The 13,663-nt window shown below is 46.1% G+C and overlaps 2 protein-coding genes across 2 annotated transcripts; both read left to right on the plus strand.

The window, feature by feature from the left end:
• Positions 1-6,855: 6,855 nt before the first annotated feature.
• Positions 6,856-7,411, plus strand: Tfb5 (transcription factor B5). The gene has a single exon (XM_089566759.1). The coding sequence runs from the start codon at positions 6,999-7,001 to the stop codon at positions 7,212-7,214; it is 216 nt and encodes a 71-aa protein (XP_089422885.1). The 5' UTR covers positions 6,856-6,998; the 3' UTR covers positions 7,215-7,411.
• A 241-nt stretch (positions 7,412-7,652) lies between these two features.
• Positions 7,653-13,663, plus strand: LOC149372304 (uncharacterized). The gene is made up of 6 exons (XM_089566758.1): positions 7,653-7,962; positions 9,081-9,177; positions 9,248-9,333; positions 9,419-9,520; positions 12,052-12,102; positions 12,173-13,663. The coding sequence occupies exons 1-6, from the start codon at positions 7,870-7,872 to the stop codon at positions 12,254-12,256; spliced, it is 513 nt and encodes a 170-aa protein (XP_089422884.1). The 5' UTR covers positions 7,653-7,869; the 3' UTR covers positions 12,257-13,663.

A 13,663-nucleotide genomic window follows, 5' to 3' on the forward strand; every position in this document is an offset into this window, starting at 1 on the left:
TCATCATATTAACAGCAGAATGAGCCTTCCGTAGAAAAAATTGGCAGTGGCTTAGCTCTGCTATGCCAGGATATACGTAGCGTTAGGTAATTGTATAGCCCGCAGCGGCGAGCGCGCGCGGCGAGGCACGTCACCTGAGCGTAGTGACGTCACTTGCTCCTCGCGCATGCGCAGTATGGTCGAGCAGGAGAGCACGCGAAACGGTGAGACTGTGGCCAATGTAGCTCACGCTAAAAAAGCACGCAGTCGTTCAGTCAGCAGCAGTCAGTACTTGTGGGTGGTTATGAGCGGTGAGTGTGATGGTGAAGCGCAATGTCAACTTATAGCCGAGCACATCATCTTTCAAGAGAGGTATCACGAGTTCAACATGCACGAAGACACAAGCGGGTGTCTTTATGTGCAACACGGTCCGCTAATCGAACGTCTAAGTTAGACGGTCACTATGAGGGAGGTGCCGGAGTAGCCTATGAAATACAAGCGGGCGGTACGTTGCTTTAGCTTGGCCACGAGAGCTACTTCGTAAACAGAATGAAGCCGAGAGAAAAGCCAGGATATCAACAAGTGTCTGCATGACGAACGACAAAAGGTGAATGGCACTCTCTCCAGCGGTGCAGGCAAGCAAGTTTTATTTCATAATTTATTTATCATACTCTCGTGGTACAGTTATAGATTATAGAGGGAACGGGCAAAACAAAGGGCACAAAATTAAGTAAAAATGCAAAATATAGAACGAAAATGCACAAAAAGAACTGAAAACAAATTAACAGGGAAACGCAAAGAAGTCAAAGCATACGAAATATAATTTTCCACAACGTCCAATAGGTACCTAACAATATGAAAAATACAATATGCAGGAGAAACAACTATAACAAAATAACTCGACATTACATAATCAATTATAACAAAAAGCTTTGTAATGCGCATTTGGAGTTATCAGCATCCAATTATGCTCGTTAACGATGCGGGAAAGTTATTCCACAGTCCTTGCTAGTCTGGGGAAGAAACGAATACAATCAGGTGACTGTGTTTCAATGCGGAATATTTATCTTTTGACGGTGTTTACTGCGCAATGAAATCTGAAATCCCCTGCTACACGGGCGTTTCGAATGCCTTCCAACCGAACGTCATTCGACTCGAATGCCAAACGTGCGCTGCTACACGACGTTTTTGAACGGCATTCGGTTGGAATGACTTTCCAGTCGAAGGAGCTCCGCGGAGACATTCCAGATTTTGGAATGCCTTCGAAACGCGAACACAGCCCGAACCAACCAATAGCCGTCGCCGCCGCCGTCTCTTCGCCCCGCCCACCGCCGCGCGACTGCTTTCGGCTCTGTGGTTGTTCATTTCGATACCCGCTACTCGCTTTTTTCTGCTGTTTGTTTAGCAAATAGTTCGTGTTCCGTCTAGGTGAGTGCTTGCAGATAATAGTACACCAATGAACATTTACCGCGTGAGCATGAAATTTCCCCAGGAGTGCGCCGATGAGGACGACTGCAGTCATACTGCTGTTTACATTGGTTTACATCGCTTCGTATGAACAGCTTGTGCTCGTTTGCAAGACACAAAACGAAATATGCGCTTTAGTTCTATTAAATAATCTCTTCTCTTCTGTACCGGTTGTACGCGTGCTTGTTTACGCAGTGCGACAATCTGTGGGAAGCGCCGACACGATCGCTCGCCTGAGAAACACTTGACAGCCGGGTTGTTGACATCGGATGATCGGCGCTTCTCGCTAATTTTCCCGGCTTCCTCCAACATGCCCAGTACTTTATTTTAAGCTACTTTATCCAGAAGTATGTTTGGTGACCGTTCGCGTTAACTGAAATGGCCTAACTTGTTAGTTACAAGCTAGCGACGGCGACGACTGCTGCTGGCCGTAAAGCACTGCTCGGCAGCTCGTGTCACACCGCCGCTTCCCGTTCATCGTATGCGCGTCCTGCGATGTAAGCAATAGTTGATTTCATGTCCCTGTTGTCAAGACTACACTCGTTGACCATTTGCATTCGCTAAAACTTGTGAATTCATTCTTCACAACCACTGCAATCACCGATCCAACCCTGCGGATTCGCTAGGCCTAGTCGTCGCTGAAGGGAACGGAGTCGTCGTCGACTGAAATTAATTTGGCAAGTGGTTATCGCTATCGAGTGTCCAAGTGTGCACATGTGAAATATAGCCGTTCGTTTCGCTTATTTCCAATACGGATAATGTATAAGCGCGCATGTATTCGCACTGTCCCCTCATCAGCGTGTTTTCGCTCAGCCGCCGAACTCCCGAGGGCATATGAAGGCTGACCGTCCGCCGATCGGATTCGTCGGTGTCGTTTAGCCAAAAAACTTGTCCCACTACAATATTAAAGTGAACTGGATAGTTCACTATAATCACATGATGCTGTTCACCGTGATAGTGCCGTTGTCGGACTAGTGTGACCGTCGTCGTCGTTGTACACTGAAAACGAGCCGAGAATTTCGAATGCGTTTGGAAAGTGCCGTGTAGCACCGCGGGAGTCCGTCGAGTTCGAATGCCATTCCAAGTCTCGAATGCCATTCGACTCAGATGTCATTCGAAAGTACCCGTGTAGCACAGGTGGGGGTTGAACCCAGACAGGACGAAACAGAATCCAGTGAGTAAGATTGTGCGTTTTATGAAAAAGGCACAAGCGAAATAACTCGCGACCGCAGAAATAATTGCTTCTACCAGGGGAAGGGGGGGGGGGGGGGGGGGGGGGGGTAACGTGCCCGAGATCCCAAACTGATGATGCTCATACAAGTTGTGGGCGAATGCAAGTTGTGGCTCAGTGGCTATGGTGCTCGGCTGCTGTCCCGAAAGACGCGGGTTCGATCCCGGCCGCGGCGGTTGAATTTCTTTGGAGGAGAAATTCGAGGCCCGTGTACTGTGCGATGTCAGTGCACGTTAAAGAACCCCAGGTGGTCGAAATTTCCGGAGCACTCCACTACGGCGTCTCTCATAGCCTTAGTCGCTTTGGGACGTTAAACCCCATAAACCAAACCAAACCAAGTTGTGCGAAAAAAATAGTTTCTGCGATCATGGCGCGGGTGAAAAGTTTCGGCGAATGTATCCTGATGTACCGCTGGCCTGCGGTTATGTGAGATCGATGTGCGATTTCCAAGCTAGATATTTGGTAATGTATCGATATGGTGTTACAGGTTCCAAAGGAATGTTGTTCAGCGAATACATAGGTGGAACTAAAGTTAGTACTGGATACCCTCATTGATTTACGCTTCTTAACGTTTAAGCCGCCGCGGGGGCTCAATGGTTATGGCGCTCGGTGGCTGGCCCGAAAGACGCGGGTTCGATCCCGGCCGCGGCGGTCGAAATTCGATGTAGGCGAAATTGTAGAGCCCCGTGTACTGTGTGATGTCAGTGCACGTTAAAGGACCCCAAGTGGTCGAAATTTTCTGAGCCCTTCACTACGACGTACCTCATAGCCTGAGCCGCTTTGGGACGTTAAACCCCCGTTAACTAAACAAATCAAACATGTTAACGTTTAATTCCATGCGCCATGTAGACACCACCCATTAATGTTATCATGTTCGATCTGAATTAACAGAACATAGGAATGATTAGTTATTTTGAGACATAATACAAGGCCATCCTCAAATAGACTAATTTCGGAAGAAATACGAGAAAGTAATTTACATGCATTAGGAATAATGAAGGGCCGACAACTGACCGTTGCGGGACACCGGAGTCAAGTGGGGCTGAAGGCGTGTTGGCGTCGTTTGTTTTGGGAGCTAATCAGGCCTTTTCGAACGCCATGTTTGGAGAATCTCCAGTATCTGTGCAGTTTTTACGCCACCATCATCATCAGCAGCAGCAGTAGCCTGACTACGTCCACTGCAGGGCAAAGACCTCTCCCTTATCTCTCCAATTAATCTTGTCCTGTACCAGCTGCGGCCACCCTATCCCAGCAAACTTCTCAATATCATCCGCACACCTAAATTTCTGCCACCCCCTGCTATGATTTTCTTTCCTTAGAATCCAGTCCGTTAGCCTTTAGGGCAATCGATTATTTTGCCTTTCTTCTTCTTGATTTCCCATTTCATCTTGGTTTCGACTAGGATGTCATTAACTCATGTTTGAGCGCTGACCCACTCTGCCCTCTTCCTGTCTCCTAACGTTACACCTATCTTGCGGTTCGATCCCGGCCGCGGCGGTTGAATTTCTTTGGAGGAGAAATTTTAGAGGCCCGTGTACTATGCGATGTCAGTGCACGTTAAAGAACCCCAGGTGGCCGAAATTTCCGGAGCCCTTCACTGCGCATGACACTGCCACCACCACACAGTACCTTGTCGCCCTCATCAAGCGCCACATGGCGACAATTACAGACAGGCTGTTTTATTTCCCCCCACCGTCTCTCATGCTTTCACCCCACCTTTCCTCCTGATTGTACCACCCGTGGCGCGCCCATATCCACACTTTTCCACTACCTTTGGGAATTTCCTTCCCCAAAGGCAGTACCCCTCATCCTCAATCCCACTCATTCTTCCTGGGAGACTGCTTTACGGACCGCTCAGCCCGCCGGCCAGAAATGGCTGGTGGATCGGGCTTTACGTGAAGCACAAGCCCGTGGACTCCTGGACCAATAGGAGACCACCCTGGAAGATTTTTTTTTTGTGTGTAATAAAGTTGTTTCCATCCATCCTACGGCGTCCCTCATAGCCTGAGTCGCTTTGGGACGTTAAACCCCATAAAACCAAACCAAACCAAACACCTATCTTCCACCTATCGCCTATGTAAATTGCTCACGCATTAATGAAGCTAAAATACCAATGCAGCGAACTTTCATGCAGCACAGAAGGTTTCGTCATCAGAAACTTCTATCGTTTACTATAAACCGGGAAACACAGTAGTGAATCATTACACAAGCCTATAGAACCTCACCTGTGTGCTAGATCACAGTGCTAGAATGTAAGCGGAAAGGCAATTACAGAATACAGGCAGACGAATGGGAACCTGATGAATCCTCTTACGCAACATAAAAAGTTAATGGTATACTTCGCTGCATCACAGCATGATCACCAAGGCCATTCCAATCTTCATACTTAGCCTGCTATTCAATATTTACCTCGCGTTTTTTCTTTTCTTTTATACGAAGGTAGAACAAGAAGATTAATGTTCAGTCAGCCTCATATCAAACGCGAACAAGAGAGTGAAAAAGAAAACAGCAAAACTAGACGGCTTTAGCTGAAGGAGAATGAATGCCATTGCATTTGATTTTCAGTCTGATGGAGCGCAGACCGTTGCGTGGAAGTTTTAATGAACCTAGCCTGTATATTTCTTCCGTAGAAACTAATCTTTCGTGGTATTGTATTCATGCTTCAGTTAATTCGTTTGCGTTTCAACTGACACTATAATGGTACCTCATTTTGTACAGATTTGGTTTTTGAGGAAAGGAAATGGCGCAGTATCTGTCTCGCATATCTCGGCGGACACCTGAACCGCGCCGTAGGGAAGGGAGGAAGGTAGGAGTGAAAGAAGAAAGGAAGAAAGAGATGCAGTAGTGGAGGGCTCCGGAATAATTTCGACTTTAACGTGCACTGACATCGAACAGCCCACGGGTGCCTATTGCGTTTCACCTCCATCAAAACGCGGCCGCCGCGGTCGGGTTCAAACCAGGACATTCCGACTCAGTAGACGAGCGCCTTAACCACTGAGCTACTGAGGCGAAAATTAAAATGAAAATTGGTTTTTGAGAAAAGGAAATGACGCAGTAACTGTCTTGCATATCTCGGTGGACATCCGAACCGCGCTGTAAGGAAAGGGATATCGCCACGGTGACGGTTTGGTCCACGGCCCCTTTCCCAAGCACCTCACCCCAGAAGAGCCGAGCACCAGACCGGGGGAAACCATGTACCCTTTAGAAAACCAGCGGGTAACCGGCGGCACCGGGGATCGAACCCAGCACCTCCCGAATGCGAGGCGGATCCTCTAATAGCAGTTCTTTACAGGCCACTAAAGACTTTGCGAAAGCGAATTTCGTAAGACACAATCGACTATAATGGTCGTGGCATCTAATAAAGACTTGGTGAAAGCTAATTTCGTAAGATGCAATCGACTATAATGCTCGTGGCATCTAACGCACCACCTAACGACCCTCATCCCAGCTCTTCTGGCTCGGAGACTAACCAGCCGCTGCTGCGATTCAGGGAAATATTAACACATTATAGCGACAACCACCGCCTTTTCCCGGCCCCTGCAAAAGGGCTGAGTAAGACGGAGGAGAGAACTTTAAGGCGCCTGCAGACAGGTACTCTACTCTGTCCTGCAATAATAAAACATTACGATCCTAACACGGATGGGCGATGCCCACACTGTGGGGAGACCTGTGATATCTTCCACATGGTGTGGGCATGTACTCAAAATCCCCACCTCCCCCCTTCCCCTACCCCTTCCAGAGAGGCATGGGAGACTGCCCTCCTCAACTGCTCCTCGCTTGAGTCCCAAAGGGCTCTGGTGAAACGGGCGAGAGACGGGGCCTCGTCATGCGGTGTCCCGGACTAGGGACGCCGACCACGTAGCGGGGCCACTCTGTGGCTCACAAACTCTGTTTCCTAAAATAAAAGTTTTCACCACCACCACCTAAAAATAATGACCGAAGACCTAAGACCACTAGCGCCATCTCCAGGCGAAAAGTTAACACTCCAACTAGCAATGACAGCGCTCCCCGCGAATAGCCAAACTGCTAAGAAACAAACATATTGCTCTTTTTTATTCAAGTAAGTTTTATACCACTCTTTAATCTGTACTTACCGAGTAGTGCTTATTTTGCTTTTAAAAACAAATATTTCCGGGGAAAAACAATTCACCACCGGGAGCGCTGGGCTCACTCTCTTAAAACATGGCTGCGCTCGGCTCATAACAACAAGATATGTCACCGGCTTACTACGAACACCTTGCTGAAGTGCTGTGTCATTTCTACTAGAGAAAACTGCGGTATTATCAAGACTGTGAGCGAAGCTCCCTACTACGAAGGCAAGATGGTGCATGTGATGAAAGGCATTCTTGTTGAGTGCGACCCTGCAATGAAGCAGTTCCTGCTTCACTTGGACGATACCAACGCTCTAGGAAAGAAGTTCATCATCCAAGATTTGGACGAAACCCATGTATTCATCACAGCAGAAATCTTGGAGACCTTACAGAACAAGATTGATGACATTATGGACCAGATTTCCTTTCCCTTGACCGAAAAATAGCCGGGTCTGCTCGACGTTCCGGCGTGCTTGTGCCGTGAGCGTGCGTGTGCGTTATGTGAGCTTCCGACTCCATTGTTGTGGCCAGGTTCGGTCTACTTGCCTAATGGGCGCTGCTAAACCTTAATATGGACACTTCTGGCAACAAATACTGCATTTTATTGTCATCTGTGATCAAATAAAACCGCTATGTTGCGCGCTTCGCGACTTTTTTTTTTAAAGGCGATTGTTCTTTTGTTGGATGTGGTGTTACTTTTTGTGGCCCTTCCCGCAAAGCAATGTGTTTGATGCTTTGGGACATTTTTGTGTAGCAGATGCCTCGCGGCGTTCTGTAATCAAGCGAATAGATCAGAAAGCACGACTTCTAGTTGGAGCGTGGAGTCGCTTTGCACGGCGGAAACCGGTACCAATAGCGCCGGTGATTGGCTGCGGCGTAGCAGGTGACCTAAAACAGGTATGCGGAATGGGCAACGCCTCTAGCGACGGCGTACGTTTGAAGTCGACCGTCAACAAAGGACCGCAAAGGATCCTTTTGGTTATGTAACGACACTCTGATAACAGAAAATGACCACCAGGTCATAAGTTCCGTTCAAGTAGCAGTGACCCCGTGTGAAAAGAAAGCGTTGAAAGCGTCTAGGACGACGTCAAGAGAGTAATCATGCCGCTTTTAAGTCGCTGCTGGACGCCTTTTCTCCTCTACCACTGGACCAACCTTCGTTTCGGGAGTTTCTACGCTGCTATGTACACTGCCGTAAGTAAACTTAATCGGATGCGATATGCATGGTACTTCACCGAGCGATTTTTCTCTTGATCAGGGCGCAGTTCGCAATGTAGTACGGTTCGGTGAATCCGTTGGGCGTTGCCATGCGCTTAGGCTGGAGAGCAAGGAATTTGTACTCGGATTGGAGGCAGTGAAGCTACAGGAATACCTCGCCAGTTATATTTGATCACGTAACATTACGGACGGCATCTTCGAAAGCTGATGCGCCTGCTGTTCAGACGCGTTGCAACGCGTTGAATTACGGCGCGCGCGGGTTAAGTATGCGGTAGTAAAGAAAAAAAAAAGTATATCAGGAGGCGTGCAGTGCATGCACAGGTTGTTGATCCCTCGCTCGCCTCGCCGCTACCTGAAGCGCGCTCTAGCGCGTGACCTGTTCTATATAGTGCACGTGCATCGGGAGCATCTAGTGGTGATCCTAGTGGTGCCGCTCGGAGCCTTTCATTTCCTCGTATAACCACCAAAAAAAACTCAACTGTAACTGTGAACGAAACCTCCAACTCTGCTTATGATCGTCATCCGGTTCGAAGGCTGCCGTCTTCACGCTTGCAGCAAGCAGTCGTATCGTATTCCGGAATGCACCGTTGGCTTTGCCACACGAATACCATGCGTACCAGCACTCGTAACTTACAGGGGAACATATCGTACTGTATTTCATGCGAATGGCCTTACCTCGTCGGTTGCGACAAAAGACGCCACCGAAAATTCTACTGGGAACTGATATGCGGTCACAAAACGGAAATCGCGGCATTTGTGCATAGTGCACATAGCCATCTGGCATTTGGCACCGGGGACAGAGCCTCTCGTCGCTTCTGACATCGGTTTTGGTTGAGAATTTTATCAGCTAATTCTTGAACCTTGAACCTAGATGGTAAGAGCAGTAAATTGTGCCTTTTCAGCTGCTTGTGCCTATAGTCTGCATTTTTAGATTTCTACGGCACTTTATGCTTAATCTGCTTTCTATTTTTCTTTCAATTCAAATTATGGCACATGCAAAGCTCAAGGAAAAGCATGCAGCCCTGGTGTTGTCAACTATATCACATTTCTCTGCCAACCTTTGCCCTATTGTCTTTTTTTTTTTTCATTTCTAGGTGTTCCATGTATTATTCATATTCTATGCCATATACGCCATCAGTGGAGGAAGAACTGATTACTTCTTTAGTCCATACTTTGAGCTTTCGACGAAAGGTAAACCATTTCCTAGATCTGAATGTGAAAATCCTAAGCAGAGCTGAAAGAAGAAAATATTGCATTGCAGGAACACAGGCAGCAGCTGGTTGCACAATGGGGTTCGGTGCTGTGTTCCTTCTGTTCGCATTAATGCTCGTCATAGGCATCAGACGTGTAAGTTCTAAAACGGGCTTCTTGTGCATGCCCTCTGCCTTCAAGCATATGGTTTTCTGGTGACTGAAAGGATGTTTTCTTGCAGGACAACCGTTGCCTGTTCTTTCCTTGGATGATATTTGTTGTCATTGAAATCCTCCTCATGATTGCCATTGGGCTGTGGTACATTGGCCGCTACTACAGAAATGTAAGTGCACACATATACTCTAATTCGCGCTACTTATGAAAAAATGTGATGCAAGCATTAACAATTCATGAAGTTAACTGGCAAGACACACATTGCTGGCAAGGCATCACAAGCAAAACATGGTATTTGAAAACAAGTGAAACTTTGTGACTTAAAAGAAGGTTTTGAGTGCATTCATATAGTCACTTGCACAGAATTTCAAATGTTGCAATTGCGCCATGCCCACCTTTACCTGTCACTTCTGATGGGCCCAGCCTGCCGACATCAAACACCGAATTTAAGTTGGTTCACTAGGACAAAAGCCTAGTGTTAGTAGTAGTGGTTTATTATTACAGAAATATAAAGGAAGAAAGAGATGTTATTGAACTACAGAGGGGAGCAATAGTGTGAAAGGCCAGGGGAGAGCTGTCAACACTCTCAAGGACTGCTCTTGCTGTACACTGACAGTACCAACCATTTATTTTGCTTCCCAGTGAAAACAAAAATGTAGTTAGAAAGTCACCCCCTCACAGAAGTTATGTTGGTTCTGAAAGAACAAGCACCACTGTTTCAAGCTAGCTCATACAAAGTGCGCAAACATTGAAACATAATGTGCACAATCATATGTTTTTATGGAAGAAGTGAATAATTTTTATGTCAAAAAACAATAAACAGTGAACCGTGCTGCAGTAAGGGTTATTACCCACTGAACTGGCTCAGTGGCTCTGGTGTTTGGCTGGTTTGCTCAAGGTATCTAATCCCAGCCATGGTTGCCACATTCCAGTCTAGATGAAAAGCAAAAATGTTCATGTGCTGCGGGATGTTACTGCACATGAAAAAAACTCCACAGCCTTCCACTACAGCATTCCCCATAGCCCACGTGCAGCCTATAAACATTAAGCCTACACACCATACATTATAAATTGATTTCAGCTACCTGGAGTTCTTTATTTATATTCTCTCAGAAATCTTAGACACAAGTTGTTATTTTCCGTATTTACTAACATAATGAACGTGCTCTCACACAAAGAATGCATCCCCTACTTGAGCTGTGAAAAAGTACATTTTTTTAGTGCGAAAGCACTTTCAGCCGCACTGCCCGGGTTTCGACAGTGTGTGTCTGTGTATGTGTGCGAATCCTCTGAGTAGCAAGTGTAACTGGCTCACTGGGTCAGTAGATACCTCAATTGCCCTGCGAGTAGGCGATGTCCACGTACATGTTGAGGCAGTTATGTGCCTTTTCTCAAAACTAGGGGACGGTTTAGATTGCCTTAATTTTAAGGAAAGGCGCATAATTGGCTCTCTGGGTCAGTGGATACCTCAGTCACGCACATGGGCGCTTTGAGGCACATGGGGGTGGTGTCCACCTGCAAAAAAGTTGGAGGCTTATCAAGGTTAAGCCCAGTGGATGCGAAACAGCCTTCGTTTTGCATTCTTATTATTAACGTCCTTAGCGTTTGGAGGCATCTTGACCGCATACACGCCCGGCACAAAGACGCTGGCGCGGTTGCGGGCACAGAGACTGACGCGACAGCGGGCGCGCGCCGCCTCATCCCTGGCGTGACGTCACATATCACGTGATGCAGTGATGGTGGTGCCGCCGCCGCGTCGCGCGCGACGGCGCGAACCGAAGCGTGGAGGCCTCCGCCGGGCGACGTCCGATGGCGCGATATGAGGCCCCATCTGCAGCCGGTGTGACGTCATCACGTGACGTCACATCATGTGATCTCACTTGAAGGTCAATGGTGGCCACCGCCGGGCGTCGCGCGAAGGCCCGAAACCTACGTCAATATGCTTCGCATAAAACATGCTTTCGCACAGTATTTCGTGCTTAGCAAATGCTAAACCGCCAGTCATTTTTTTTTCTCCAAGTAATAAATGCAGCCCTTTCTTAAGGCACGTAGTCTGGTGATGATGATAGGGAATGCTAACAGGTGCCCTTACATGAATGACAAAACTATGCACTGCCTGTCGAATGTGGAAACTACTATAGCTCACCCTATGGGACAAACAGCCATTAAGAATGTTCCGATCACAATCTGCCATATTAAAGATTGCAGCAACTTGCTGCTACTGGGCTTCATGCTGAATGCTGCGAGGTGTGCTACAGTGAGCAGCTCTCTTTGGACAGTTTTATGGGCCGCCACGCAACTTATACATGCATAAGATGAAAGTTGACTATGCTTCCAAACATCAAAACTGTGCTGAAGGTTACATTTTGTTTTATTTAGAAGGTGAGTAACACCAGATAAAGTATTCCTACAGCTTACTTTTTGTTCTTTTTACCACTTTAAACTTTTCAGAATATTTTAACCCATATAATGAATTTACCCCCCAAATTTTTAAAGATTTTCTGGGCAAAAAGCATGTTCATAATGCCAGTAAATACAGTATTCATACTGTATATAGTGTTCAGTGTTATTTCTGTGTGGCTGTGGACCTCACAGTATTCAGAACTGTTCTGAGAATAAATTGGCAAAATAAATTTATGAAGGTTCTCACAGTTGCTATGCTTCTGTTAATTGTGAAAAACCATATTCTTGTCCTTTCAGCTCTATTCTGTGCTGGCAGCAATCATCCTGTGGTGCATCGACGGTGTACATGTGAGTTGGCTTTTGAGTGCCTATGTCATAGTACAACTCCTAATTGTTTGTTCATTATGTTCTTCAACAGGTCTACTGCTTTATGTGTGTAGTCTCACACTACCAAGTTGTCCGTGATCTTCAAGAGCCCAAGTTTCAGATCTTATACCCGTAATATCACATTTGCTATTTCCATCTGGAAGCAAAGCTGAGTAGTCATACTTACTGCAGCCATTTGCAAATTTCACTTCCAAACCTTTGTGGACCATGCAAAGAATGCACTCAGGAACCACACTGAATTTTATCAGGAAAAATACCATTTAAAGAGAGTCCTCTAATGTTAAACATTTTTCTGCAAGTTTTTAGATGAGGTCCATCAGGTCATGTTTTATTTTTTTCATCCAAATGCCCATTCCTGCTTCATTCCTCCTAGCCATTGTCGTTTCTTGATATAAACCTCTGCAGCTACCCTGCATTTTGCAGAACAACCCTCAAGTGGTGACAGTGATGAGCATGGCAATCAGATCTTTTTTTCTTTGTGCTGCTTCAATACAGGAAGTGCAACATATACAGCATATACAATACGTTGCATTCCAAAGCCATTCCGTCCATGGTTTGTAATGAGGATGAAATCTCACACCTGTTGTGTGTTGAATGTATACTCGTTTTTTTTTTATTCATCTCTGCAACTTTTGAGGTTGATGCATTGAGACCTTGAGCTTGGCATTTGTGCTAAGCCTTGTTTTTGTCTGCAAATGTGGCACTCTGAAGTACCTTGTTTTGGCTTATGCTAAAGAAGCATAAGTGCTTCTACAGTAAAACAAGGCTTTTTTACATGAATCTTTTCAAAAGTGTTTGAAAGAATGAGACAACACTTCACTGCCTTCTCATTGCAAGAACCAAGAATGTTCACCGCCTCCACATTGCTTTGACTGCAGTAGTGTTTATGAGCAGCAGCGTTAAAGCTCTTCAAGAGCAAAGGCATTTTCCTCTTGAATCTCGCACCTGTAGTCATGACATTGAGAATACTGTACCACAAGCATGTTGTAATGTATACATGTGTGGAGTTGCACTAGAAGGTTATTTTTAGCAACCTGTTGTGCTTGTGATTGCATCATGCTACCACACTGCCAACATGAAAACATCCCTCTTGCTGTGATTAACACCTTGCCATGTGTAGCAATAGTATTTTGCACAGGTCCACCACATTGCATGGAGTGAATTGAAATGTACAATTTTGTTGTGAGTTGGAGAGAACGGAAATGGACTCAGTGTCATAGCATCATCCTTTTGCTGTGTGCTTGAATGAGTGCCAAGAAAGGTGCTTAAGTATGAGAGTAACACGAACCACTTGTCAGAAGTAATCCTAAAGGACAGGTTTCAGCAGTTAGTTTCAGACAGCCTACCCACTGTCATTAATAAAGAACAGAAACAATTATGTAAATGTGATTACAGCAAGTGTTTTGTTATACACGATGAAAGTGTTTTGTTAAAAGACCTGGTCTTTGCTGCAATATATTACTGGAAGTGAGTATTTGTGATGAGCATAATAAAGGAAGCATTCTTCACTCTGCACAAAACA

Source organism: Amblyomma mixtum, chromosome 1 (assembly GCF_055824585.1).
Source record: "Amblyomma mixtum isolate Tamu chromosome 1, ASM5582458v1, whole genome shotgun sequence".
Taxonomy (NCBI): Eukaryota; Metazoa; Arthropoda; class Arachnida; order Ixodida; family Ixodidae; genus Amblyomma; species Amblyomma mixtum.

What these genes read in the sequence shown, in the direction of transcription:
- Tfb5 (XM_089566759.1), top strand. Translation starts at nt 6,999, where the DNA reads ATGGTGCATGTGATGAAAGGCATTCTTGTTGAGTGCGACCCTGCAATG.
- LOC149372304 (XM_089566758.1), top strand. Translation starts at nt 7,870, where the DNA reads ATGCCGCTTTTAAGTCGCTGCTGGACGCCTTTTCTCCTCTACCACTGG. An exon ending in TCGTCATAGGCATCAGACGT is followed by an intron (nt 9,334 to 9,418) that starts GTAAGTTCTAAA and finishes GTTTTCTTGCAG; the next exon opens with GACAACCGTTGCCTGTTCTT. An exon ending in GGTGCATCGACGGTGTACAT is followed by an intron (nt 12,103 to 12,172) that starts GTGAGTTGGCTT and finishes GTTCTTCAACAG; the next exon opens with GTCTACTGCTTTATGTGTGT.